Genomic DNA, 25,161 nt, shown 5'->3' with positions numbered 1-25,161 from the left:
GTGGTGGCTGACGTGAAGCCTCATTCTCTGCTATGACATGCAGACTGATTCTCTGCTGACATGAAGCCAGATTCTCTGTTACGGGACCTCTCTCCTCTGCCTGTGTGTGTGCTGGGCCTAAATATATGCCAATGGACTGTTGCAGTGGTGGCTGACGTGAAGCCTCATTCTCTGCTATGACATGCAGACTGATTCTCTGCTGACATGAAGCCAGATTCTCTGTTACGGGACCTCTCTCCTCTGCCTGTGTGTGTGCTGGGCCTAAATATATGCCAATGGACTGTTGCAGTGGTGGCTGACGTGAAGCCTCATTCTCTGCTATGACATGCAGACTAATTCTCTGCTGACATGAAGACAGATTCTCTGTTACGGGACCTCCCTCCTCTGCCTGGGTGCTGGGCCTAAATATATGCCAATGGACTGTTGCAGTGGTGGCTGACGTGAAGCCTCATTCTCTGCTATGACATGCAGACTGATTCTCTGCTGACATGAAGCCAGATTCTCTGTTACGGGACCTCTCTCCTCTGCCTGTGTGTGTGCTGGGCCTAAATATATGCCAATGGACTGTTGCAGTGGTGGCTGACGTGAAGCCTCATTCTCTGCTATGACATGCAGACTGATTCTCTGCTGACATGAAGCCAGATTCTCTGTTACGGGACCTCTCTCCTCTGCCTGTGTGTGTGCTGGGCCTAAATATATGCCAATGGACTGTTGCAGTGGTGGCTGACGTGAAGCCTCATTCTCTGCTATGACATGCAGACTAATTCTCTGCTGACATGAAGACAGATTCTCTGTTACGGGACCTCCCTCCTCTGCCTGGGTGCTGGGCCTAAATATATGCCAATGGACTGTTGCAGTGGTGGCTGACGTGAAGCCTCATTCTCTGCTATGACATGCAGACTAATTCTCTGCTGACATGAAGACAGATTCTCTGTTACGGGACCTCTCTCCTCTGCCTGGGTGCCGGGGCCTAAATATCTGAGAATGGACTGTTCCAGTGGTGGGTGACGGGAAGCCAGATTCTCTGCTATGGAACCTCTCTCCAATTGATTTTGGTTAATTTTTATTTATTTAATTTTTATTTTAATTCATTTCCCTATCCACATTTGTTTGCAGGGGATTTACCTACATGTTGCTGCCTTTTGCAGCCCTCTAGCTCTTTCCTGGGCTGTTTTACAGCCTTTTTAGTGCCGAAAAGTTCGGGTCCCCATTGACTTCAATGGGGTTCGGGTTCGGGACGAAGTTCGGATCGGGTTCGGATCCCGAACCCGAACATTTCCGGGATGTTCGGCCGAACTTCTCGAACCCGAACATCCAGGTGTTCGCTCAACTCTACTTATAATATGAAATGACAAACACATAACTGTACAACTGAAATAATTTATTTACCACTACAGCACCACGAAAACAAACATACAATGTGTTAAAATACAGAATAATCAGTCAAAAATACAGCTGAACTGGTTGTATATTTATTTTCTCCTACGGTCTATACAGGTGTATTGTTGATAAAACAGCCAACACTGAACTTAAGTTTTTCTCTTATGGAAATTTTTTTTGAAACAATACATAAGGAAAAAAATAAACCAAATTCAAATAGAAACACCGAAATCCAGAAGTGGCACGTTAAAAAAAAAAAAAAAAAAAGACTAAACAATGCACTTTTGAAGAAATTCATTTCACTCACATTTAATTGCCTCCACCACAGGGTAATGGATTTGACATGCAAAATAAAGAGGCCTTTGCTATCCAAAATACCTCCAGTAACCATTACTCATTTGCTTCTCTCTTTAATCATCTCAACCCTTCAAAATTGCTTTACTGAAATCTTGGCGTTTTTCCTGGAAAGCGGAAGTCAAACAAAAGTACTAAGAACGGTTTAGTCAATATTTTATTTAAAGTTCATGTTAAAAAATGAAAATACACCTTTCAGGGGTTGTTACTGTTTATATGGTGCTTCACGGCCCTTTATAAAATATTTTACACTGAAATTACTGGAATATGGCATATTCACTGCACCTTCCTAGCAAAATGAAAAATAAAAAATAAAAATAAATTGTAAAAAAAATTACAAAAAAAAAAAACACAAGTTGTTCCTGCTCATATTTATAACTATTTACATAGTTGAGAAGAAAAAAGGTCATTTTTTTTTCAAAGCATACTGTAGGTTGAAGAGTATATCATGAGCTAGTGTATCGACGGGTATTTCAGTAACATTGAGAATTATTGGGCATTAACTGTATTGAAAAAATGTCATCATTTGTGCAAAAAAATTGAAACAATTATAACTTTGGTGCCATCAGTTGTACTGAAATGGAAAGGTATAAAATCAACAGTTTTTTTCAATATTTTAAAAAGCCATAGTAACAAAATTGACAAAAAATAATTTCATATTCAGGAATCCCAAATGTAATTTAAAAAAAATAAGAATTGAATTTCCTTAAAACCTAATTTAATTCATCATTTATCTTATGGTTTTAGCCACACATATATAGCAGAATTCCTGTGGTTACAGATCCATCGTCACTCCATATTCTTTCAGAAGGGCACAACAGAAGACTATGGGTGCTGTATTACATCTACCTGTGCTTCAGAGGTTGAGCTGTGCAAGGGGCCCTATATTCACCCAATTGTCTAGACTATTACTTTAGTCTATTTTTTATTTATTTTAGCATATATTTTATTTCACTTCCTTCAGTGGGACAGTTATCTGAAAAGTTGGATGTAGCCGTTTTCTTCACTAACATACTGACCAAGATGCGGACCATCCATATTGAACTAATCTAAGAAGCTCTAATTACCATAGATGTACAGAACTGGAGAATTACTAAAATGTTGAGATGTTTTTGTATGGTTTTCATAACCCTTGAGAAACATCACTGGTGCCCTTGTCATGTATAATCAAACCCTTGGCTCAGGGGCAGACTGGTCATAGACCTTATAGGGAACCACCTAGACTCTCCTCACGGTCAGCCAGTGGAAGTTTTTGGGGATCTATTTTGTGCTGCTGGCAGTATTTCCATCAGTTTGGACCAAACTACAAAATGGGGCCACTTTTAGTATTTTTTCCAGGGCCATTAAGTTCTTAGTCTGCCCCTGCCTTGGCTCGATCAGTGTTACTGCTTTGGGGACCAAAACGAGCTTGTTATTGGCTCCGAATCCTATAAAATTTGAGTAGAGTTTTTTTAACTTGGTTTGGCAGAAGGATTTCCACTTGCTACCCTGAATATTTTGAGCTAACTCATTCATTTAGGGCTCGTACACACGAACGTGTGCTACCCGTTTCCGCATTGCAGATCCGCAATACACGGGCACCGTTCCATGGCCATTCCGCTTCACGGATGCGGACTTATTAATTTCAATGGGTCCGCAACTCCGGAGATGCGGAATGGTGCAGAACAGAAGAATGAAACGGAACACTACGGAAGCACTACAGAGTGCTTTCTGGGGTTCCGGTCCGTGCTTCCGCACCGCAAACAGCTAGAACTTGCTCTATCTTTTTGCGGAACGGAAGGATCGCAGATGCATTCAAGTGAAGGGGTGTGCGATCCCCATGGGCTTGCCCCACAGACGGTGCCCATGCATTGCAGACCACAATTTGCTGTCCACAGCAGGGGCATGGGCTTCACACGCTCGTGTGAACGAGCCCTTAGGATGATATAAAGCTAAGTCTGTAGGTCCAAGTCATATCTGTTCCTAGGATTCAGATTTTGTTCTCTCGAGAATGAATCCTTCTGTTCTACATTAAAGGGGTTTTCCGGGTATTTAACAGATATCCTCATGTAGTTGCTTTCCTCATTTCTATTATGCTTTTTTTTCCCCCAATTTGGACTCTCCTGACCCATTTTCATCATGTACACAATTCGCTCTGGTTTGTTTCTATCCTGGATGTAGCAATTGCTTTTGCTGTATCCAACCAAACCCATGATCCACTTCTCCTTTCTCTACCTCAGCTCCAACACTGCCCATAACAACGCCCAGCAAGTTTATAACCCCTCCCACCCAGCTAGTTACATAGACACTCTACTACCACTTCCCCGCCCATGGACATGACATCACAGGAAATGAGAAAGAGCTGCATGGACGTGGTCATGCGATGGACCAGAAGATAGGAGTAAAATAAGGGTAAAAGTAATATATTACAAAATTACAACTACGAGGTTCCTTCATAAAGGACTACTTTAAAAGAGGTTAATGCAAACCGGAAAACCCCTTTAAATATTTTTGGTGTTTGATTTAGCAGTGAATATTAAGTCAGATTGGAGTCCAAACTAAACATCTTTACATATGTCAGATATTTAAACCTGCCTCTGAAAGTTCAGAATTTAGAAAACAGTGTAATTCCCAAAAGATCTCAGATTCATTACTGTAAAACTGCTTAAACGTTTCATTCTGTTTGGAAACATGCAGAAAGTACAAGGAAAAAAGAACAGGTAGCTTACGGCATAATTACGAGCAAGATGTAGTATTGTAAAATATGTATTCTAGTGCAAGTCAATGTACAGGACTCAGCTCATACTGGCCAGCTACACAGAACCGAGCAATCAAAAAGAGCCCTAACTGTAAATGAAACATTGCTATAGCTGACATTTTGTACAGAGTATAAAAATATGGTTGGTATGATTGTACATTTTACACATGATGAACATAATTATTGGTTTTCAATGTTTACAACAGAGATCTAAAGAATAGTTTCCAAATATTGTTGACTCCATATTGCCCCCCCCCCTCCCATTGTAATACTATCGGTACAATTACATATACCCAAAAACACAAACACATATAGCATAGCTATACAGCATCGTAGCAAGGTCTGTTGATTAGACCAGTAATCATTAAATATTTCACTGGTTTAATAAATGAAATTTACATTAATTAATTAAATTGCATAAATGCCTCAGACAAAAATTTTGGAGAAGGATGTGGTCAATGACTCTAAGTAATCTTAACATTTTTGTTGGGTAGGCCAGTTATCAAATGGAAAAATACTATCCAGAAGGGCATTTTTAGGTAAGAAAATAGAGCCAGGGCGGCCAAAGACCTATAATAATCAACACATTATCAGAAAAGTTACAGATTCAGATTGGTTTTTATGGGCGAGTCATGACACTGTACATGGTCCAGAGGTGCCATGATAAATCGAGGGTGAACCAAAAAAGATTTGGGAATTTTCAGTTCATGAAAATTCTACCTTTTTGTTGCGATGACCTTTTTGCAACAAATAGTGTTATAATGCCCAAACCACAGGTGGCACGAAAACCCAACCGGCACCCTGATGACTTCTTTGCTCCAGTTTAGCTTCATTAACAGATCTCTTCCTATTTGTGCATAAGGAGAGACCTGTCAATCAAGCAGAGCCAGGCAGACAGAAGCTGGCACTGAGTTTCCTCCAGGATTCTTCTCCCAGTTCCTGACTCCTGTTTAAACACTGTTTTCTCTGAAACACTGCAAAGAAAAACCAAGATGTCTGCAATGACGGAGCTCGACAAGATTTCATCCTGCCCATGAATCTCCTGACACGTCCCGTTTAATATATGCCGTAGGTCTAAGTAGCCACATGAGTAGAGAAAAATGGTCCAGGCATCAGAACTTCTTAGAGGACTAGTTTCAACTTATTCCATGAACAAATCTGAACTACTGAGGATCACTATTGTTCCAGAAGAATCAAATATAGAATGGATGTGACCTACTAAGAATTTACAAAAATTAAAAAAGTATTCCCATCTGGATGTTTATGGTATATAATTAGGATAGACATAAATGTTTGATGGTCCAACCCCTGAGACCCATTTCTTTCTCAAGAGTGGGGCCCCATCATGAATGGGGTTTAAGCCGCACATGTGCAACTTTCTCTAGTCACTGCTATGGGAGTTCCAGAAATAGAAGAGCACTGCTTCGACCTACCCGAGCATTTCTTTGGCTATTTTCAGAAGTCCCTCAGAGGTGAACGGAGGGGTGGTCACACATGCGTGGTGTCCACTTCATTCACCGCCTTGGGACATCTAAAAAAAAAATTGCCAAGCATACTTGCTTGGGTATTTTCAGAAGTCCAATAGCTGTGAAAAGAGAGGACGCCATGCTCTTCATTCGTTGCCGGGCCCCAATTTTGAGACAGTAGCGGGTCCCAGGGCTGAGATGCCATAAATGTTCAGATGGGCCAGATGAGTTAACCCCTTTATGGAATCGGGGGTAAGTGTAATAAATAATGCACAGGAAAACAGTGGTAATGCCTACAGCAATCTGTCAGAGTCTGTCATTTTTGAACTGTGGAAACAACAGACCAAAATATTGCTTTGGGCAACTCGTTTCTCAGTTGCCATTTCTGATACAAGTTTTTATAGGAAATCATCTTGTATCTTGGAAACAGTGATTGACCTCAAAAACATAGGCACGTGCATTCCTAATCAGGGAAAAATATCAAAAAGTGGGGAAATTAACCAAATGTGTAGACAGCCTGTTATAAAGGAAACAAAGAAATCTGAATATTACTGGGAGAGATACAGCTCTACTAAATGGGCTATTTCCATTGTTTTCTTCTTTCACATAATATCACTAACACATTATTCCAGTGTTTATTCTTATATTAATGTTTTTATGTTCTTCAAAGATGCTCAGAAAAAATTGAGACATTCGATTCTGTTAGTAGGTCAGAAACTACGTAAGGCAAATCTCCTATGTTTCTACAAATCTACTTTTTATGTCTTTTTTTTATTTTATAGTGTCAACTACAAATACAAAAACATAAAAATAAAATAAAAAAAGTGGGCCATTCAAAAGCTGGTTACGACACAGGCGTGGAAGGAGAACCAAAATGATGTATTCAACAGAGTACCAGAGAGGAAAAATGATGCATCAATAAAATTAATTTCAGGAGACCTGGGTTGATCCTGGCAGGCATCGAGAATGAAAAAAAAATTGGCCCAAATCTCTTACTGTAACACAGGAATATCACAGCATAGGAGAGGGGGTAATGTTCCACTCCAAGTTTTATTACCAACTCTGGATAAAACCTTCAGTGACGTATAGTTTCTGCCAGTTATTAAAAATAAACTTTCCAAAAAAGTTCACACTAGTACCGTTTTTTCTTCTTTTTTTAAGAATATAACACTGATCGAACAAGGCCTATTTTTGCTTTTTTTGTTTTCTTTGAAAAAGTTTTTTTTTTCTCTGTTTTATCCCATCAAAACAACACATGCTGCTATGGCAAATCTAGCCACATTTACATGACTTTACAATCATATTTGAAAGCTGTTCAATTTTCGGTGTCTTTCCGACATAGTACAAGATGGTCAAAGATTCTAAATCTTGAGATACACAACACGGTGAGGCAGATGCTTCTGGGTTGATTGTGTTATACAGACCGAGCACCTATGAAAAAAAGAAGAGAATTTTTTTTATGTTCAATGTGCTCAATGTGCTATGACCAGAAATGTAATGGTGGTTCTCAATGCAAAATCTGTAATCATCCTGATTGTCGCATGTCCATTACAGTACCAGGACAAAAAGGGACCTCTGGACCCTCTCTGGTTTCAGGGCACATATGTGACTAACTTCTTCACACACCAAAGAAAACTACTAGTAATAAAGTAATAGTAAAATCCAGAAATTTGACAGGAATTTGACAGGAATTTAGCAAACAGTTAGGGTTCGAATAAATTTAAATTTTGTTGCGATTCGGACCAGAATTTAATTTCTTTTAAATGTATTTATGTCCAGTAATAATATTTATGGGGGATCTGAGGTTAGGTGGCAGCAGTAGGAAAATAAATTGAGATCTGGACTCCTTATCTACAGTACTACTCATGTACTACCTCAGATAATAGCCCAAAACCATGGTGAAGGATTCTCTAAGCTGGCCATACACCATTTTATCAAAAGTTGACAGAACCATGTGTTCCCATATGCTACGGTGCCTCCATGCAACATCACATTCACTTCTAGAAGCTCTGCTTCATAATATGAAATCCAATGGGACCATAGATTTCTATAGGTATCACAATATGGACACATACAACACATTCATAATACAGTCATGTATATTAAAGGGATTGTGCAAGAATGCCGGGGTGGGGGTGGTTGGTTGGAAAAGCCCCCCACATGGCCAGACCTCTAAAGGGAAGCTTACTTACCTGCGCCCCGGTGCTGGTTCCCCCTCCTTCTCTTCCAGGCCTGCGATGCTCCACTGGGCTCCCTAGCTGAAAACATCCAGTTTGATGCCTCCTGTAGCCAATCACTGGCCACGTGGTGACCAGCTTCCTTTACATCAAGATAAATGGTCACATTGTCACGGACATTCCCGTGACAGGTGCCAGGAGATCAGTGAGACTAGCAACAAGTGGTTTGATCTGACAGGTTTCTTGTGGATCAATTCTTGTCTGTGTTGTTTCTGGTAATGGCCACACCCCTTGACTCAGGTGTTGCTTATGTGGTAATTTTACCTTCCCTATTTATTGTGGCTCCTCCCACCATGTGGTGTGGTTTATAGCTTCAGTCTTGTTTTGGATTGCTGGTGTTTGGATCTTGGCTGAGTTCCTGTGCTTTCATAGCTACTTAAAGTTAAGTGTCTCCTTCCTCTGTTGTTTTATTGTTTGGGTTTTCTTGTGTTGCTCTTTTCCCTGCCATTTGTGTTCAGGCCTGAGTGAGACTCCTGTTCGTCCTACCGTTTGGAGGAACAGGTTGTCTCTTGTCCTAACATTAGTAACAGGGTACTACAGGTTGAGTTAGGACTCTAGGTTCCTGTGTAAGAACTTTCCTACCTCTGGGGTCAGTTCATACTTACGGTCAGTCAAGACTTGGATTAGGGTTTCTCTAGGAGGTGACCTGCTTCTTTCCTTAGTTTCCAGGCCTTTTTCCCCTCACCCCTTTCCCTCCTACGTTCGGTGTGGGTTTCCCTCCCTTACCGAAGCGTGACATACACGATGTAAGGGGATCTAGTCATCCGTTCATTTTCAGCGAGGGTAAACAGTGGAGCATCACAGGCTAGGAGAAGAAGGAGCGGGGAGCCAGTGCTGCAAAGCAGACAAGTGAACTTCCTTTTACCAGTCCGGCTAAGTGAGGGGGGGGGCTGCCAAAAGCCCTCCATTAATGTACAACCCCTTTAGGAAAACATCTAGGTGGAAAGAAGCCCTTTATATATATTTTTTTTTAAAAGCAACAATTGCACATTTGACAAGAAAAATAAATATACAAAACCAAATATAAAAAAGTTATAAAATACAAAAACTCAAGTCTCAAAGTTGTAATGCAACTATCTACTGTATATAATTTGGGTCTATTTCTGTGGAACTATAGGAAGTGTGTAGGTTACCCAGTGGCATCACTTACAGATTTATAAGGATGCCATTAATAGGTTAGCAAAACACAAAGTGACCTTTTCCTACAGGTTCAATGGACTATTTATATCTGAACACAGAAGACCTCTTCAGCATCTCTACAAAGCCTACGTTGTGTTACATTCCTGCTGGCGTCTTGTGTACCGTAAATGCCCAAAAGATATTTGTGACAGCTGAACTTCCTGAGAATATTTCTCCTGTAAAGCAAGGAGTGAGGTTTTACTAAGGTTCTAGATGTTCCTCTATATATCCAAGTAAGGTGGTAGAAAACTCCAACGTATAGAGATTAGAAACCTCTTGAAAATGACCACACTAAATTGCATTGAAAAACACTCTTCTAGGACAGAAGGTCCTCTCGAGGAAGATGGAAAGTACATAGAGTGTAAGCTGGAAATGAAAATCTGTCACAGAAAATATGATCTAGATACTTAAAGGAGAGGTCTTCTTAAAGACTCCAGGGGGCTTTTGAATGCAACAAATTTCAAATCTTAATATTAGACTGTTATATGTAGTATTAACAAATAAACTAGCTACATAGAGTGTCTGTGTGTGCGAGTGTGTGTGGAAGGGGGGTATAGCAGATATGAAAATGGAGAACGTGTTGTGATGCTTCATGCCAGCACACCAACCCATCACAAAATATCATTGGTTGCCAAATTTTGTACTACTATGCATTTGCCAATGATATCTTACCATCGCTCAACTAAGCAGGGAAGGCATCATCAATGACTTCCCTACATTAAAAGGGTTATCCAACATATCAGACCCAATAGAGTGGCCGACCCGCAGTGGTGATCATATTTATCTGGTCCCCACTGCTGGGTTGCTCCCCATTTGGCTATTCATCTCCCTGGTGCACTGATATCAACATCCTTTTGACAGGGGCGCATGTGAGCACTGCAGCCTATAGCTGGCTGCAGCAGTGACCTGCTCTCCTTGCTTCACATGACAATCTTTTGTGGCGCAAGGGACACAGGTCACTGCTGCGGCCAGTAATTGGCAGTGCTCATGTGCGCTTCCCTTCCAGTCAACAGAAGGTTGATATCAGTGTACCAGAGAGATGAAGAGCTGGCTGGGGAGCAAGAGACCAAACTCAGTGGTAGAGGACCAGATAAGTATGATCACTACCGTGGGACGGCCACTCTGTGAGGTCTGATATAAGGTTGGATAACCCCTTTAATCTAAGCACAACACAAGGAATGGTCATCTTTACCAACCTTTAGATTACTATTATCAGCCATGTCAGATCAGGCAACCCACCAGAGGAAATTGTTTAAAAGACTCTTTCCAAATGAGGTTGACTTTTGCGTCAACAATGGTGCCCACTAGACAGTCCATGGATGGTGATGGGAGACTCTACATATAGCTCATACTGTATATGCCAATTCTAAGTACAACAACAACGAAACACTTGTAAAGCGCTTTTCTCCCAGTAGGACTCAAAGCACATTAAGTAGAGAAAGATACACCAATGAAGTAGGTTAACTTACCCGACTGTGCTGGGTGTCAGCACTCCATAAATAGGGACAAGCTCCAGCACAAAAGTTTGCATTGTAGCCCTTCGGTTCATGTATCCATTTCCATCCAAGGTCCCTCTTGAAGTCAATATACAAAGATCGTAGACAACAGTTGTCTTGAACATTTCTAGAAGAAACAACCATCGCGGTTAACTTCATATGGTTTTCCTGCTGGTCAGTTTTCTTAAAATATACATTTTTGCCATTTCCTCTACATGGTGACTTGGTTAGTGCACTCACTAAGAAGTATTACATGAAGCTCTTTCAAATCCAAAGGTTGTCTATATAATACATGGTCAGGTTGGCTTGGGTTTATAATAACTGGCATCAATTATCCAGTGGTGAGGGTAAAGATGAAAACTAATTACCGGTTATTAACTCTATAATCTCTAATAGAGTGCCATATTTTAAAATGGGCTTTCTAAACCAGGCAACCCGTTTAAAGAACACCTGATTAAAAATTTTACCATCAAGTCTATTCACATACCTGAAACAATACGCAGCATCTAACGCCCGTTTCCTCCGCCGACTTGATTGCTGGGAATCTTGTCTGTATGGCGGTAGCAGCATCAGCAGTAGATGGGGAGTATGGTTGTTTTGCTTTTTTGGACCAGGCTTCACAATGGGATATGAGAATGTGTCATCAATACCTAAAATATAAAAACTGGAATCATAATTCAAATCTGCAAGTTAAGCAGATATATAATCGACAGTGACTATATCGGCAGTCCCATGTAAATAACACCAGTTCTCTCCCTCCAGTCCTATGTAAATAACCTCTCTTGCTTACAGTCTTCTATAACATACAGTCCAATGTAAGTAACATCACTCCTCTCCCTCCAGTCTTCTATACCATGCAGTCCCGTGTAAATAACACCAGTTCTCTCCCTCCAGTCCCATGTAAATAACTTCTCTTCCTTTCAGTTCTCCATAACATGTAGTCCTATGTAAATAACTTAAATCCCCTCCTTCAGCCCCTCCAACACACAGCCCCATGTAAATAACATCACTCCTCACCCTCCAGTCTTCTATAATATCCAGTCCCATGTAAATGAAACCAGTTATCTCCCCTCAATGTTATATAACAGTCCCATATAAAAAAAACATCTCTTTCTTACAGTCTTCTATAAAGGGAAGCAAACAAAAACAGGTATGGCAGCACAACATCTCACATACAAACAATAAAACTTGGAGAAGCTCTTTGCGCACATTTTTGATCAAATGTGTGTCAGGCCCATCTACCAGGCGTCACGGTGGCTTCTGCAGATGGGTCCGCCCTGAATATTGTAGGCTTAGGTCAAGCCCAGGAGAGGCAGTTCTGTTAGTGTTAGGGGCCCATCGGCAGAAGCCGCCTTGACGCCTGGTAGATGCAGTGGCATACACACAATCCATGGGGCCCCAGTGCAAAACTGAACCATGGGGCCCCCCTCTCCGTCGCCGCCCTCCCTCCACCAGCAGCATGCGTTAGGTGCGGATCCATCTGGTAGACGGATCCGCACCTATAATGCAAATGCTTGTATCCGTTCAGAACGGATCCGTTTGGCTGCAAGCAGCGTTTTGGTGTCCGCCTCAAGAGCGGAATGGAGGCTGAACAGAGGCAAACTGATGTATTCTGAGCGGATCCTTATCCATTCAGAATGCATTGGGGCTAAACTGATCCGTTTTGCACTGTTTGTGAGAGCCTGAAACAGATCTCACAAGCAGACCTAGACACGCCAGTGTGAAAGTAGCCTAAATGTGGTGAGCAATTATGAATTTTTTTTACAAATCTTATCTTCACTTCCGGACCGGCACCGGCTTCTTCGCACTCTCCCGAAAGCTTTTCTCCCTGCTGCGTCTCGGGCGTTGTTGTGCGCCTGCGCAGCCTAGGGAAACGTCATGTCCGGTGCGGCCGCCCAACAGGAAATGACGAGGCACGCCGCACCCACACGGGTGGGGCTGGCCTGGCACTGCAGCGCAGAAACTCAACACTGGGCGACGGGCCCCGGGTTGGTCGCCCGGGTTATACAGGCAGGCACAGCACTACAGCAAGGCGGGGCCAGGGGTCCACAGTGCCAGGCCCGGTCGCAACTGCGACCCCCTGTATGTACGCCCCTTGGGTAGATGGACCCGACACACATTTGATCAAAAATGTGCGCAAAGAGCTCCTATTTTTTCATTTATAGTAGTTATAATACCACTTTAATTCAGTATAATCCCCATTTCCAAGTTTTATTGTTTGTATGTGAGAGGTTGTGCTGCCATACCCGTTTTTGTTAGCTTCCTGCATGCTAGCTTTATGGTGTGCACCTGCGACTATTTATGTGCTAGTTTAAATTTTCTTGAAGTAGTCTTCTATAACACACAGTCCCATATAACTAACAGCCCTCCCCTCCCTTCAGCCCCTCTAACATACAGTCCCAGTTAAAAAACATATTTCCCTCCAACTAAGCAGGGAAGGAGGTATAATGGGGAGAACCACATCTCCCAGCATTTCTCTGGCTCTCACATTCATTCCATGTCATCACAGGTCTCCTGCTATGTCTCTCCACTGCTGAGCGCTGCCCTTTTCTGCACTGATCCCATGATGGTGAACTCATCACAGGTCCTACCACCACTTCCACTGTTGAAAAGATCACATGACTATGATGTCCTCGCAGGTCCTGCAGCTATAGAGTTTAGGCAGGTTCTGCTGGCACTGGGAAAGGGCCCCCTCCTTCACTGAACCAGCTGCACAGGCCCCTGAGCTGCCAGCTCGAAATAAATGTAACAGAGCAATTGGAACAATGAATGTTGAGGTCTCTGGATCCATGTGAGGTACAAGGCTGGTTTTAGCTTTGTTACAAAGATATTGTTATGTACTATATGATGTCTGATTATCTTTTTTTTCTTCATTAATCATGGGAGAACCCCTTTAACTTAGCCCTAACATGTTTTGTGAGGTATCTGTACATATGGTCCGGGGTCTATATTTTGGGGATAATCTGGTGTGGACTCTGTATTTGGAGAATCTGGTGTGGGGTCTGGTCTGTGGTCTATATTTTAGAGGGTCTGTTCTGGATTCATTTTGAGTTGTAGTAAAGGTGTTCATACGCACTATTTGGGATTTAAATGCCAAAGGGTAGAGGCATGTCCTTTACAAATGGGGGGGCATACGGGTAAAGTTCTTACATGTTGTACCACTTAATTTTTCTCCTTTCATAACCTTCCTGATATTCCTTTTTAAAGGGAACCTGTCACCTGGATTTAGGGTATAGAGCTGAGGACATGGGTTGCTAGATGGCCGCTAGCACATCCACAATATCCAGTCCCCATAGCTCTGTGTGCTTTTATTGTGTAAAAAAAAACCGATTTGATACATATGCAAATTACCCTGAGATGAGTCAGAGCTTGAAAATATGACTCTTCTCTGGTCACACAAGTAAGATATGACTCTTATGTTAATTTGCATAAAAGGCGGGAAGTACAAAAATGCATAATACTTATTGAATTCGTCTGCAAATGAAATGAAAAGTGTAATTTATATGTTTAGGGTAACACAATGAAGATTTAGAAACGCTCAGTGAGGGTAGCATAGTAGAGGTGACAGGTTCCCTTTAAAAAGATTGGTAAGTATGGCATACATATAGTTGAGGAATGAAAATCCTTGAAGATTTGGGATTTTCAGAGCCTGATACGTAGGGTAGTAAGTGTACTGATCCACAGCCAGGACAGCTCTTTCATAGGGGATAAAGATGTGCCAGAGAGGTCGCACGGGCAGAGATACCATTGGTGCAGTGGTACAGGGCCCTTATAGGAAAAGGGGGAGCATACTACTATAAAAAAAACAAAAGGGTACGGAGATTTTCCTGGATAAAAATTACTGAAAAATTCAGATCCATTAGATGAAGGATTGAGTAGAGTCATAGTAAGGGATGAGAAGCACTATGATGATCCCCTCACTCTTTATAAATTAACTGCAAGGGTTCCACATACTATTTTTGCTCAGGGGCCCTCTACTGGCTATGTCAGCCCTTGGACATAGGCAACTGGATTTTGATCGACATTAGGCTGGTCCACAATGTGCCAGGTGATGACACTGATTGTATAAAGCAGTAACCAAATCTAGGCTAATATCCATTTATTGTCATACAAGTTCACTGTACCTGCAAATCTGGTCTCCAACTCCTCACTTTTGTTGGGGATGATATAGTTATTGGAGGGAACAAAGGTGCAACATGGACAATGTAAACTTATTTTAAATCCAAGATTTCGATCTGTAAAAGAAAAAAAATATATAAATTCATAATTCATGATAATTCATTTATATGCAATCAAATTGTTAGAGTAAAAATGATCTAATTTTCAAAATGTTGTATGACATTTTTGACCTGTCATCCATGCTTTTATTTCTTTAAATGGGTTGTCCCCCTACTTGTGACCCACCTCTTTGAGCAAGAATACTCTACTGTACTTGGGTAATTTATTGAGGTGCAGAGGTTGCAATTCTAATGGAACTCCTACTCTATGGTGGTCCATAGGGCCACCTGCCGTGTAGTTAACTGTGTAACTTGGGGCAAATGCAAATTATGTAACCAGCCAACTCAGGATATTTCTAACATATTAGTGTCCACTTACGTGGATAAGAGGCTATGGTTCCACTTAATTTCCATAGCTACACCTCTGCTGTTTGTCCACAGGTGCGAGGAACCAAACAACGAGATGACGAAATTCTGATATTGGTGGTCCTTTCACGAGGTGTGGGCTATACTGTCTAAAATCATCACACACGGTAAAGATAGGTCATTGCTAGTGAAAGGTGGACCTGGGTATAGCATTTACACCAGGGACCTTAATGGTGGACAGTCTTTTGGTTGAATGGCAAGAGAGTATTGAGCTTTACTTTGGTAGATTGTCTGACATGTCAGACAAAGTCAAATTTTTGGGTGTTTTTTTCCTCTAAATGGACTTGTGAGCCTTACTGGGAAGTGTTGTAGACACCTGGAAGCATCAATAGTAAGTTTAAAAGTGTCCCACAAATGGGGTTGAGCATTGTTTTTGTTTGAAAAACATTCTGTATGTAGGTCTAATATATGCAAGGGATGTGTCTAATGCAAATCTGCATTAAAAGGGGCATTTCTATAGAGTTTGGGTAAATTCTTGCGCACAGTTGGGGCAGTTCTTCTATGATTCAAGTATTGGGAGGTACAGTACATGAAAAGCATTAGATTAGGGTTCCCTAACTTGTGATCCATGGGCCCTCAGAAGATCGAATTCAGAAGGTCAGTAAACTTGGAGGGTAAAAATTGTGATATGGCCCGCTTTACTGGTAGTCCCTTTTGATGAGATCTATTCAGTGGTCCACAGCCCAAAAAATTAAACAACCCCTGCATTAGATGAGCAAAGATACATCTTTACCTCTGTGACGGAGCCATTCTTTTATAGCTTCTGTCACATCGAATGACAACCACTCCCCCTCTGCTCTCGTTTTCACTACTTTACTGTCTATGTAGCGCTGCATCGGTGACGTTAAGTCTTTGGATTTAAGAATCTGTATAGAAAGATACCCCCAAAAAGGTAAGACAAGGTAAAACATGGGCTGTAGTCCATTAAATACACCGTTATACACCAATATAGCATTTTTCAAATTTTTCGAAACTCCAAACATAAATGTGCGGCAGTGGAAAATGTGATGCTCTTTCCATCCATCCAATATCTATCTATCTAATATATACAGTATATATCTAATATCTCATTATCTATCCAATATCTATATCTAACAACTATCTAACAGCTATCTATCTATCTTTGTAATATCTATCACCTATCTAATAATTATCTACCTAATATCTCTAATATGTAGCTATCTATCTCTATATAAATCTACACACACTACGGTGGCTCAGTGGTTAGCACTGGTGCCTTGCAGCACTGGGGTCCTGGGTTTGAATCTGACCAAGGACAACATCTGCCTGGAGTTTGTATGTTCTCCTTGTGTCTGTGTGGGTTTCCTCCAGGTTCTCCGGTTTCCTCCCACACTCCAAAGACAAACTGATAGGGAACTTAGATTGTAAGCCCCTATTGGGGACTGGATTGATACTAATGTCTGTAAAGCGCTGCGAAATATGTCAGCGCCATATACATGCATAAAATAAGTAATAATATTATCTTGGCGATTTGCTTTTACCATTTCTTCTAGTCAATGTCCTCTTTCGTTCAGCCGCCGGAGCAGCACTCTCTTTGTACAATCCTGCCTATTGACCCCTCAGTAAATGTGAACTCCCCGCTGATATAAAAGACATCCGACTGTCCGGAGATCTTCCCAGTTTTTACAGCAATAAATGCTATCTGCCGAGAAGACTTCTTATGAAGTGCAGCCTTATCTGATCACATTCCAATAAAGTCAGCATTTGGCAGAAATCCTCCAAAACGGAGCTCTGACCCCATGTGACTCTGCAACGATTCCTCCTGAGAATTGCGTTGTTATTATCTAATTTCCTTGTATATCCAGAAAGCATCAGTGGACCACCAACATTAATCTCTTCTATCCTGCGAAGATCTCCTATGAGTCTGTGAACAAGGAGAGCGGTGGCCAGTAATCTGCAGCTGATGTGAAACTACAACTCCTAGCATCCCCTGACAAACTCAGTGGTAGTTTCACAATAGTTGGAGATGCGCTGGTTACAGACGACTGCTGTAGAATATGGAAACCATGCATTCCCAAGTCCCATGTAAAAAAAAACAAAAAATATTAGAGTTCAGGAAGACCTCAATATTTTTTCTTCGCTTTCAGATTGTATGACCTTTTCATTCTAATAATTCTCACAATTACACGCCCACAGATCAGTAAGTGATAGCATACCCTAACTTACTATGATGGGAAAATCACCTTAACCAATTCACATCCAGGCCATTTGCCCCCTTCTTGACCAGGTCTAATTTTGCAAATCTGACATATGTCACTTTATGTGGTAATACCTTTGGAAACGCTTTTACTTATCCAAGCCATTCAGAAAATGTTTTCTCGTGACACATTGTACTTCATGGGAGGGCATGGCTCTTCCTGCTCTGTATACACAGTGCTCGGTGAGCGCTCTGTATGCAGCGATCCAGAAGGCAGGGGAACCTGGGAACTGTCCCTGCCTTCTCTCTGGGTTGCCCTGCTGTCTGACAGCGTGCAACCCGCTCTGCAGCTGCACGATTAGCGTGCAGCTGAGATCTCTGAATGGACGTTCAGAAACATCCATTAAGAGATAGAGAACCACCTCCCAGATGTTTATAGTCAATGGGCGGACGGGAGGTGGTTAAAGGGGTTGCCTTGTTCACATTTTTTTTATTCAAAATCCAACAAGGATACAGTATCGGAATGGAAAATTCCTAAAATCTGGCTCCTACTGATTTCAACGGGAGGCAGTGACTGATGCTTCCTTTTTTTCGGCATTCTGAAAACACAACCCTAGAGTGCCATGGTTAGTGCACAGGAACTAGCACTTAGTTGCCTGATTTTCAGAGACAGTCCTAGCAAATTTGTGATGTCCCAGGCCACAAATGGGCGGGCTATAAGAAACCCCACCCATAAGTGGGTGTTTCCAGGTGTTTTTGGGGCATTCCCAGGGACAGGGCTTATATGCCCCAAATTAACCAAGTTAAATGTCAGTAAGTATGCACTAATCAGCCCCACTGAATGGGGGTAATTGGCATGCAGACCGGCAGGTGAATCCGTAAGCTCAGCCTGGACTTTCTGCGGCAGATTCCAGAAGTAAAATATGCATCATATTTTTCAGGGAATGTAGTACTAAAAGGTACAGAAAATTCATTATGTGAGATACGGGGAGATGTGCATACTGGAAAGTAACAACCCTTTCTAATATACTCCTTGCTTAATCATTATTCTCAATCTGATCTCTGCAGGATAACTGTAGAATATGTTTTTGCTTGCTCTGGGGTTGCCATGGTAGCATCAACATTCTTCTGTGTATGGACTTCCTGTCAAGTGACCTCCACTCATAAGAGCACAGGTATAACCATGGAGGTCACATGACAGGAAGAAGATTGTGAGAATCCTTTAAAAAATATATAATAATTTGCGGCAGTGTGGCTTTGGCCTTCGTTTGGAATTTTTTTTTACTGCCATTATCAACTACTCTTTAGGGGAATTTTATGAAAACTGGTATAAAGAAGAAATGGCTTAGTTGCCTATAGCAACCAATCACATTTCAGCTTTTATTTTTCAGAGCTCCTTTGGAAAATGAAAGGTGGAATATGATTGGTTGCTATGGGCAACTAAGCCAGTTTTCCTTTTTACACCACTTATAATGCATCTCCTCAATTATGTACCTAAAACATGGTTGGACCATGGAAATCCATTCACTGCATTCATTTTATTCATTTATATAGCTCTTAAATAATCTGCAGCGTTGTACAAAGATTGCTGGTATTCACGTCAGTCCCTGTCCCCACTGAGGCCCACAATCTTAAGTCCGATCCTATCAGTACGTTTTGGTGGAAAATCCATGCAAAAACTGAGAACATACAAACTTTGTACAAATGCTGCCCTTGTTTGGACTTGAACCCAGGACCTCACAGAAACAGCGCTAACCACTGAGCCACTGTGCCGCCTATAAAAACATATATAATCATATCATTGTATCAAGTAGTAGTGGAAACCCAATATAGAATACATTGCTCTGCCAATTATACTGTAATGTCTAGCATCAGGCATGAAGACATATTCTTGAAGCGGTGGTGTCACAAAACATTCTACATTTTTCTGAATACTTTTGTAACTGCATGTAATTAAAAATTTAGTATAGCCAGCGAGCTGTTTAAAAAAAATCTATCTGCATAGCGCCACCTCCTATTTTTTTGTCCACCTCATTTGAGGTGGTCGCACATGCTCTGTTTAAATCTTCAACTGGCACCATCCATATGCCTGTGGAAGTTACAGGGAAAGAGCTACAGCAGAAAGGAAAAGTCTCCTGAGCTGCCAGGCTGAAGATAATCTAGCAGAGTAATTAGAGTAGTGATTGTGGAGATCTCGGGATCCATGTGAGGTACACGGCTGGTTCTAGCTTTGTTAGAACAGTATTGTCATGTACTATATGATGTCTGATTCTAATTTTTTCCATAATGCTTGTCTTACCAAAGACATTGGTGGCATAAATTTAGGATATGCCAACAATGTCTTATTGGCAGTGGTCCAGCTGCCATGCTCCAAGATGGTCACTAGAGCTAACTACCACTTCATCTGCTGTCTGTTCTGCTCAGTTTTCCATTGAAATTCTCAATTTTTTTTCAAATACCCAAATACATCATTTTGGTGGTCCCCATTTTAGAGCATTTACTTATTAGCCAGAGTGTACTGTGGCTACAAAGACCGATTCTCTCTGGAGGGCTGAGCACGTCCACACATTACACTGATACTATGTAATATCTCATTCCACCTCTGGGGTCGCTGCAGGGAAACAGAACACTAGCTTACCTAATAGATTACTGAGGGTCTTATCAGCTGGACAACCTGTGATCGATTTACCATTATCACTCTTTTAACAAACACTTATATAAATGAGTCTGTCGCTTACCTGATATAGTTCTATTCGTTGTTCCGATACTCGTGCTTTTGGGTTCTGTAAACGAAATATTCTAAATTCTGCCTTCACTAAATTGGAAACATTTTTCTCCATTGCAGAGACGTCGAACCGGACGATTCTGAAGTAAGGATTGTAGTAATTTGGGTGGATGGCATCTGGAAAATGTAATAATATTTTTTGTAAAAGTACTGTAAAATAGTGTTCATTATATAAAATATCATATGCATCTGTAACCTGGTGGTAATTTAATATTTTAAAGAACTTTTGGGAGCCTGAACTAAAGAGCTAAGTGAAATGGCAGCTTTTATCAATGCTGTTACTGAACCCAAAATCAAGCACAAAAATCCAAAAGATGGTGGGTGTGGCGAGTAGCTATTAAAGGGGTTGTGCCACAAAAAATATTCTACATTTTTCAATCCAGCGACTGGATCGGATTACTTTTGTAAATGCATATAATTAAAAATTTAGTACAGCCATTAACCGATTCAACAAAAGGGATCTGTATGGCGCCACCTGCTGTTTGCTCTTTTCCTTAGTTCTTGTCCCCCTCACTGAGGTGGTCACACACGCTCAGTTTACATCTTCTGTTAGAAGTTAGCAGTTACAGGCAAAGAGCTGGAAAGGACAAAGTGCTCTGATAGTTAGAGCACTGCAGCAGCATGGACATGCCTCCTGAGCTGTGATAGGGAGAGAGCTGCAGCAGAAAGGACACACACCCCTGAGCAGCCAGCCTGAAGAGAATCTAGCAGAGCATTTGGAGCAGTGAATGTGGAGATTTTTTAGACCCATGTGTGGTACAGGGCTGGTTCTAGCTTTGTTTGAAAGGTATTGTTGTTTACTATATGATGCTCCAATTTCATTTTTTACATCAATCATGACATAACCTCTTTAATTGTACATTGTATACAATGTGGTTGGACCCCTCATTGGGGCCTTTATCCATTTTCCTTCATTGAATGGATTTCTGAAAGGCACCTTAGGGACCTCCAGGAAAGATTCCGAACCCAGCAACACAACTTGAGGCTTAGCATTCCTTGTTTCTGGCTGAGCTCAGCAGAGCTGTGCCTATTTCTTGCTAGATGAGAATATACCTGTTTGTTGTAAAATTTTTAGACAATGTACTGCAGCCAGAAATTGCCCGTATCTCCTTTCCTCCATATTTTTTCTCCTTGGGTATATTATCTCCATATACAACTAATGACACTGTGCTAACAATGGAAACACCTTCTCAAGAAGTATTCATAAAAAATTCCTCACCCAACTCAGTTTCTTGACTATACATATTAACAAAAAGGCATTGGGGATGTGTTGTCCATGGTGATGTCACATCTCTTCTCTATCATACATGATGACATAGCATTGCTTGCATGCTAATTGTATTGTTCATAGTGGAGAGCATAGACAATGAGTGGAGCATATATAAAATGAGTGCCGCTTGCCCTGGAGGACCCAAGATGTCCATGCATTATACAGACAGCCCTTTAATTTCAACAGGCATTGTGCAATGCTGAAATTCTCCTGCGGCGGCTCTGCAGAATAACTGGTCTGTAAAACAAAACATGCAATGCAACAGCTCTCTGCAAACCAAATAAAGTACAAAAATGCATAATAATTGCTGGTGCTATACTTTTAAATTAGAGATGCTTGGCAAATCATTTTGTACAAAATCGTGCACTCCTGACCAGCTCGTCTGCCCCACAGGCTGATTTTAATTAGTGAGTATATAGCTTGGCCTGCTCCCCCTCACTCACTGGAAGCCATTTGGCACCAGGAGAGATATAATGTGAACTCTCATTGTATTCTTTGGTGGTCATTTGGCACCAGGAGTAGTGTGGAGTGGGATCGGCATGCATGTTGGTACCTGCATTCCTTGGATATAATGGAGGCCATTTTGGCACCAAAGATGACAAAAATTAAAGCAGGCCCAGCATGCATGTGGAACCTACACTCCCTGAATTATATGGTAGCCGTCATGGCACATAACAGGTAGAATTTAGTGTTAGGAACCAGTCTTACAGAGATCGCCTTGACGTGTGGCAGACGGGCTCAGATAATTTTGTACAAAATGATTTGCCAAGCATCTCTAATTTATAAGTATAGCACCAGCAATTATTATGCATTTTTTGTACTTTATTTGGTTTGCAGAGAGCTGTTGCATTGCATGTTTTGTTTTACAGTGTTGTTCTCAGCCATAGCAGCGTGCCCCTGCGCATTGGGATGTGCTGACTGACCCCCTTGCAGAATAACTGGTCAACTGGCTCCCACAGAGTTCATAGATATGTCAGTGGAATTCCCAGTAGCCGGACTACCTGTGATCACCTTATCATTGGAGGAGGACCTTTCTAATAATAAAAGGATTGTCCATGGCAGGCAACCCCTTTAACTGCACATATTGTGACTGTTATTGAAAGTGTTCTACTACAGCCGAGAGATTTCTGATATAGCAGAAAGCAGTTCCCTTAGTTATCTCATAAAGGTCATGAATTTGGCATCACTGTGTCTTATGCGCACAAGGAAATAGTTGGCACCATGAATCTCCTTGGTTTTCAGTAAGTTCAAAAAGTAGAGTCAAAAATATAAAATATTTACCACCCTTGACTATTCAAGAAAGGTATCCCAAAAAGAAACACTTGAGATGGAACAGATTACATACAGTGGTGTGACTTTTATCTTTATATGTGGCTTAAAAATCATACAAGAAGCCCTATTCATCCTTAACAATACACAGCTACTGTTCTTCTGATGCTTTATCTGCTGCTCCAGAAACGCCAGCTCAGACAATCATTGCCTATAGCAGTGTCCCACCTCGGGTAATGTTTGGCTGAGCAGACCTTACCTGGTGTCAGGAAGTGCAGAGCAGCGGGGCCCAGAACAGCATCAGAATGGCAACAGCTTTTTTTCTATTTTTAACCCACTGTGAGCTATATATCAATAGAAACTGTAATACCTTTGGACAACTCACTTAAATAACTACTAGAAAGTCTTTGAGGACCTTTACTGCCAAAGAAGTGAGTCAAGGATTCAAGAAGCTGTACTTATATGAGTCTTAATTATGTGACAACAAAATGACCATGACTAATTCAGCTATGAATCACTTGGAATAAGTCTAAACCCTTGGCCATTTGAGAAATAAGTTGTTTTTCATATTCAAGATGTCTTATGACAGTAGTGAAGATTCTTCATGCAAACTGCAGTTAACAACAGACAGATATAAGAGACCATGAGTCAACCGAACAAAATTTTAGATTGATCCAGATCAATGTTTCCCAGTCGAGGTAATGTCTTGAAGATTTCCTTAACAAGATGTTTCTTGATGGGAAATCCTCCAGACATTACCTGCTGGTCATTCCTTGGAAATTTGATGGGAAACACAGATTTAGAAGGATTCATGTCATCCTTTGCTCGTGGTTCTTCTCCTCCACTTTCACATGATGACTTAGGGCGCTGTATTGACCAAGGAAAACAGAACAGATGGGCTTGATGTCTTTTATTCCTATTACCCCTATGATGAGTCTTCAGAAGAGGTTTATAACTTTATCAAGTTTCCACAACTGGTTATGCCATACATAAAAGGGAGTTCTTCGGGCTTGGATGAAACATGGCTGCTTTCTTCTCGAACCAGCTCTCCACCTGTCTATGGGTTGAGTGTGGTGTTGCAGCTCTATTCAAGTGAATTTGGTCTGGGCTGTAATACTATACAACCTGTGGAAAGATGTGGCATTACTTTGAAACAAAGCAGTGATGTCCTTCTAAAAATGTATAAGCTTCTAGATCATGAAATGCAGAAGATCTGTCCAGGATAAGAAGTAAGATTTCAACACTCATCTGACCATAGACATTTTTGTTTAAAAAAAGGCTCTCCTAAATACAAACCGGGTTCCAAAAAAGTTGGGACACTAAACAAATTGTGAATAAAAACTGAATGCAATGATGTGGAGATGGCAAATGTCAATATTTTATTTGTAATAGAACGTAGATGACAGATCAAACGTTTAATCCGAGTAAATGTATCATTTTAAAGGAAAAATACGTCGACAAGTAGCAATAAGAGGCTGGAAAAAGTAAATTTGAGCATAACGAAGAGCTGGAAGACCAATTAACACTAATTAGGTCAATTGGCAACATGATTGGGTATAAAAAGAGCTTCTCAGAGTGGCAGTGTCTCTCAGAAGCCAAGATGGGTAGAGGATCACCAATTCCCACAATGTTGCACAGAAAGATAGTGGAGCAATATCAGAAAGGTGTTACCCAGCGAAACATTGCAAAGACTTTGCATCTATCATCATCAACTGTGCATAACATCATCCGAAGATTCAGAGAATCTGGAACAATCTCTGTGCGTAAGGGTCAAGGCCCTAAAACCATACTGGATGCCCGTGATCTCCGGGCCCTTAAACGACACTGCACCACAAACAGGAATGCTACTGTAAAGGAAATCACAGAATGGGCTCAGGAAAACTTCCAGAAACCATTGTCAATGAACACAAACCACCGTGCCATCCGCCGTTGCCAGCTGAAACTCTACAGTGCAAAGAAGAAGCCATTTCTAAGCAAGATCCACAAGCTCAGGCGTTTTCACTGGGCCAGGGATCATTTAAAATGGAGTGTGGCAAAATGGAAGACTGTTCTGTGGTCAGACGAGTCACGATTCGAAGTTCTTTTTGGAAATCTGGGACGCCATGTCATCCGGACCAAAGAGGACAAGGACAACCCAAGTTGTTATCAACGCTCAGTTCAGAAGTCTGCATCTCTGATGGTACGGGG

General features: G+C 41.3%; 1 protein-coding gene across 1 annotated transcript in view; it reads right to left on the bottom strand.

The window, feature by feature from the left end:
- Positions 1-1,366: 1,366 nt before the first annotated feature.
- The window catches only part of TGFB2 (transforming growth factor beta 2), a 104,309-nt gene continuing 80,514 nt past the window's right edge, over positions 1,367-25,161 (bottom strand). The window contains exons 2-7 of the mRNA XM_044289669.1: positions 20,389-20,552; positions 16,226-16,358; positions 14,974-15,084; positions 11,337-11,499; positions 10,823-10,976; positions 1,367-7,368 (exon numbers count right to left, since the gene is read on the bottom strand). Of these exons, the coding sequence (XP_044145604.1) occupies positions 7,210-7,368; positions 10,823-10,976; positions 11,337-11,499; positions 14,974-15,084; positions 16,226-16,358; positions 20,389-20,552 (884 nt within the window). The 3' untranslated portion in view covers positions 1,367-7,209. The remainder of the gene's footprint in view (positions 7,369-10,822; positions 10,977-11,336; positions 11,500-14,973; positions 15,085-16,225; positions 16,359-20,388; positions 20,553-25,161) is intronic.

This window comes from Bufo gargarizans, chromosome 4 (assembly GCF_014858855.1).
Source record: "Bufo gargarizans isolate SCDJY-AF-19 chromosome 4, ASM1485885v1, whole genome shotgun sequence".
Classification (NCBI taxonomy): domain Eukaryota; kingdom Metazoa; phylum Chordata; class Amphibia; order Anura; family Bufonidae; genus Bufo; species Bufo gargarizans.
Note: the sequence above shows the minus strand (reverse complement) of the source record. Positions and strands in the feature narration are given on the sequence as shown.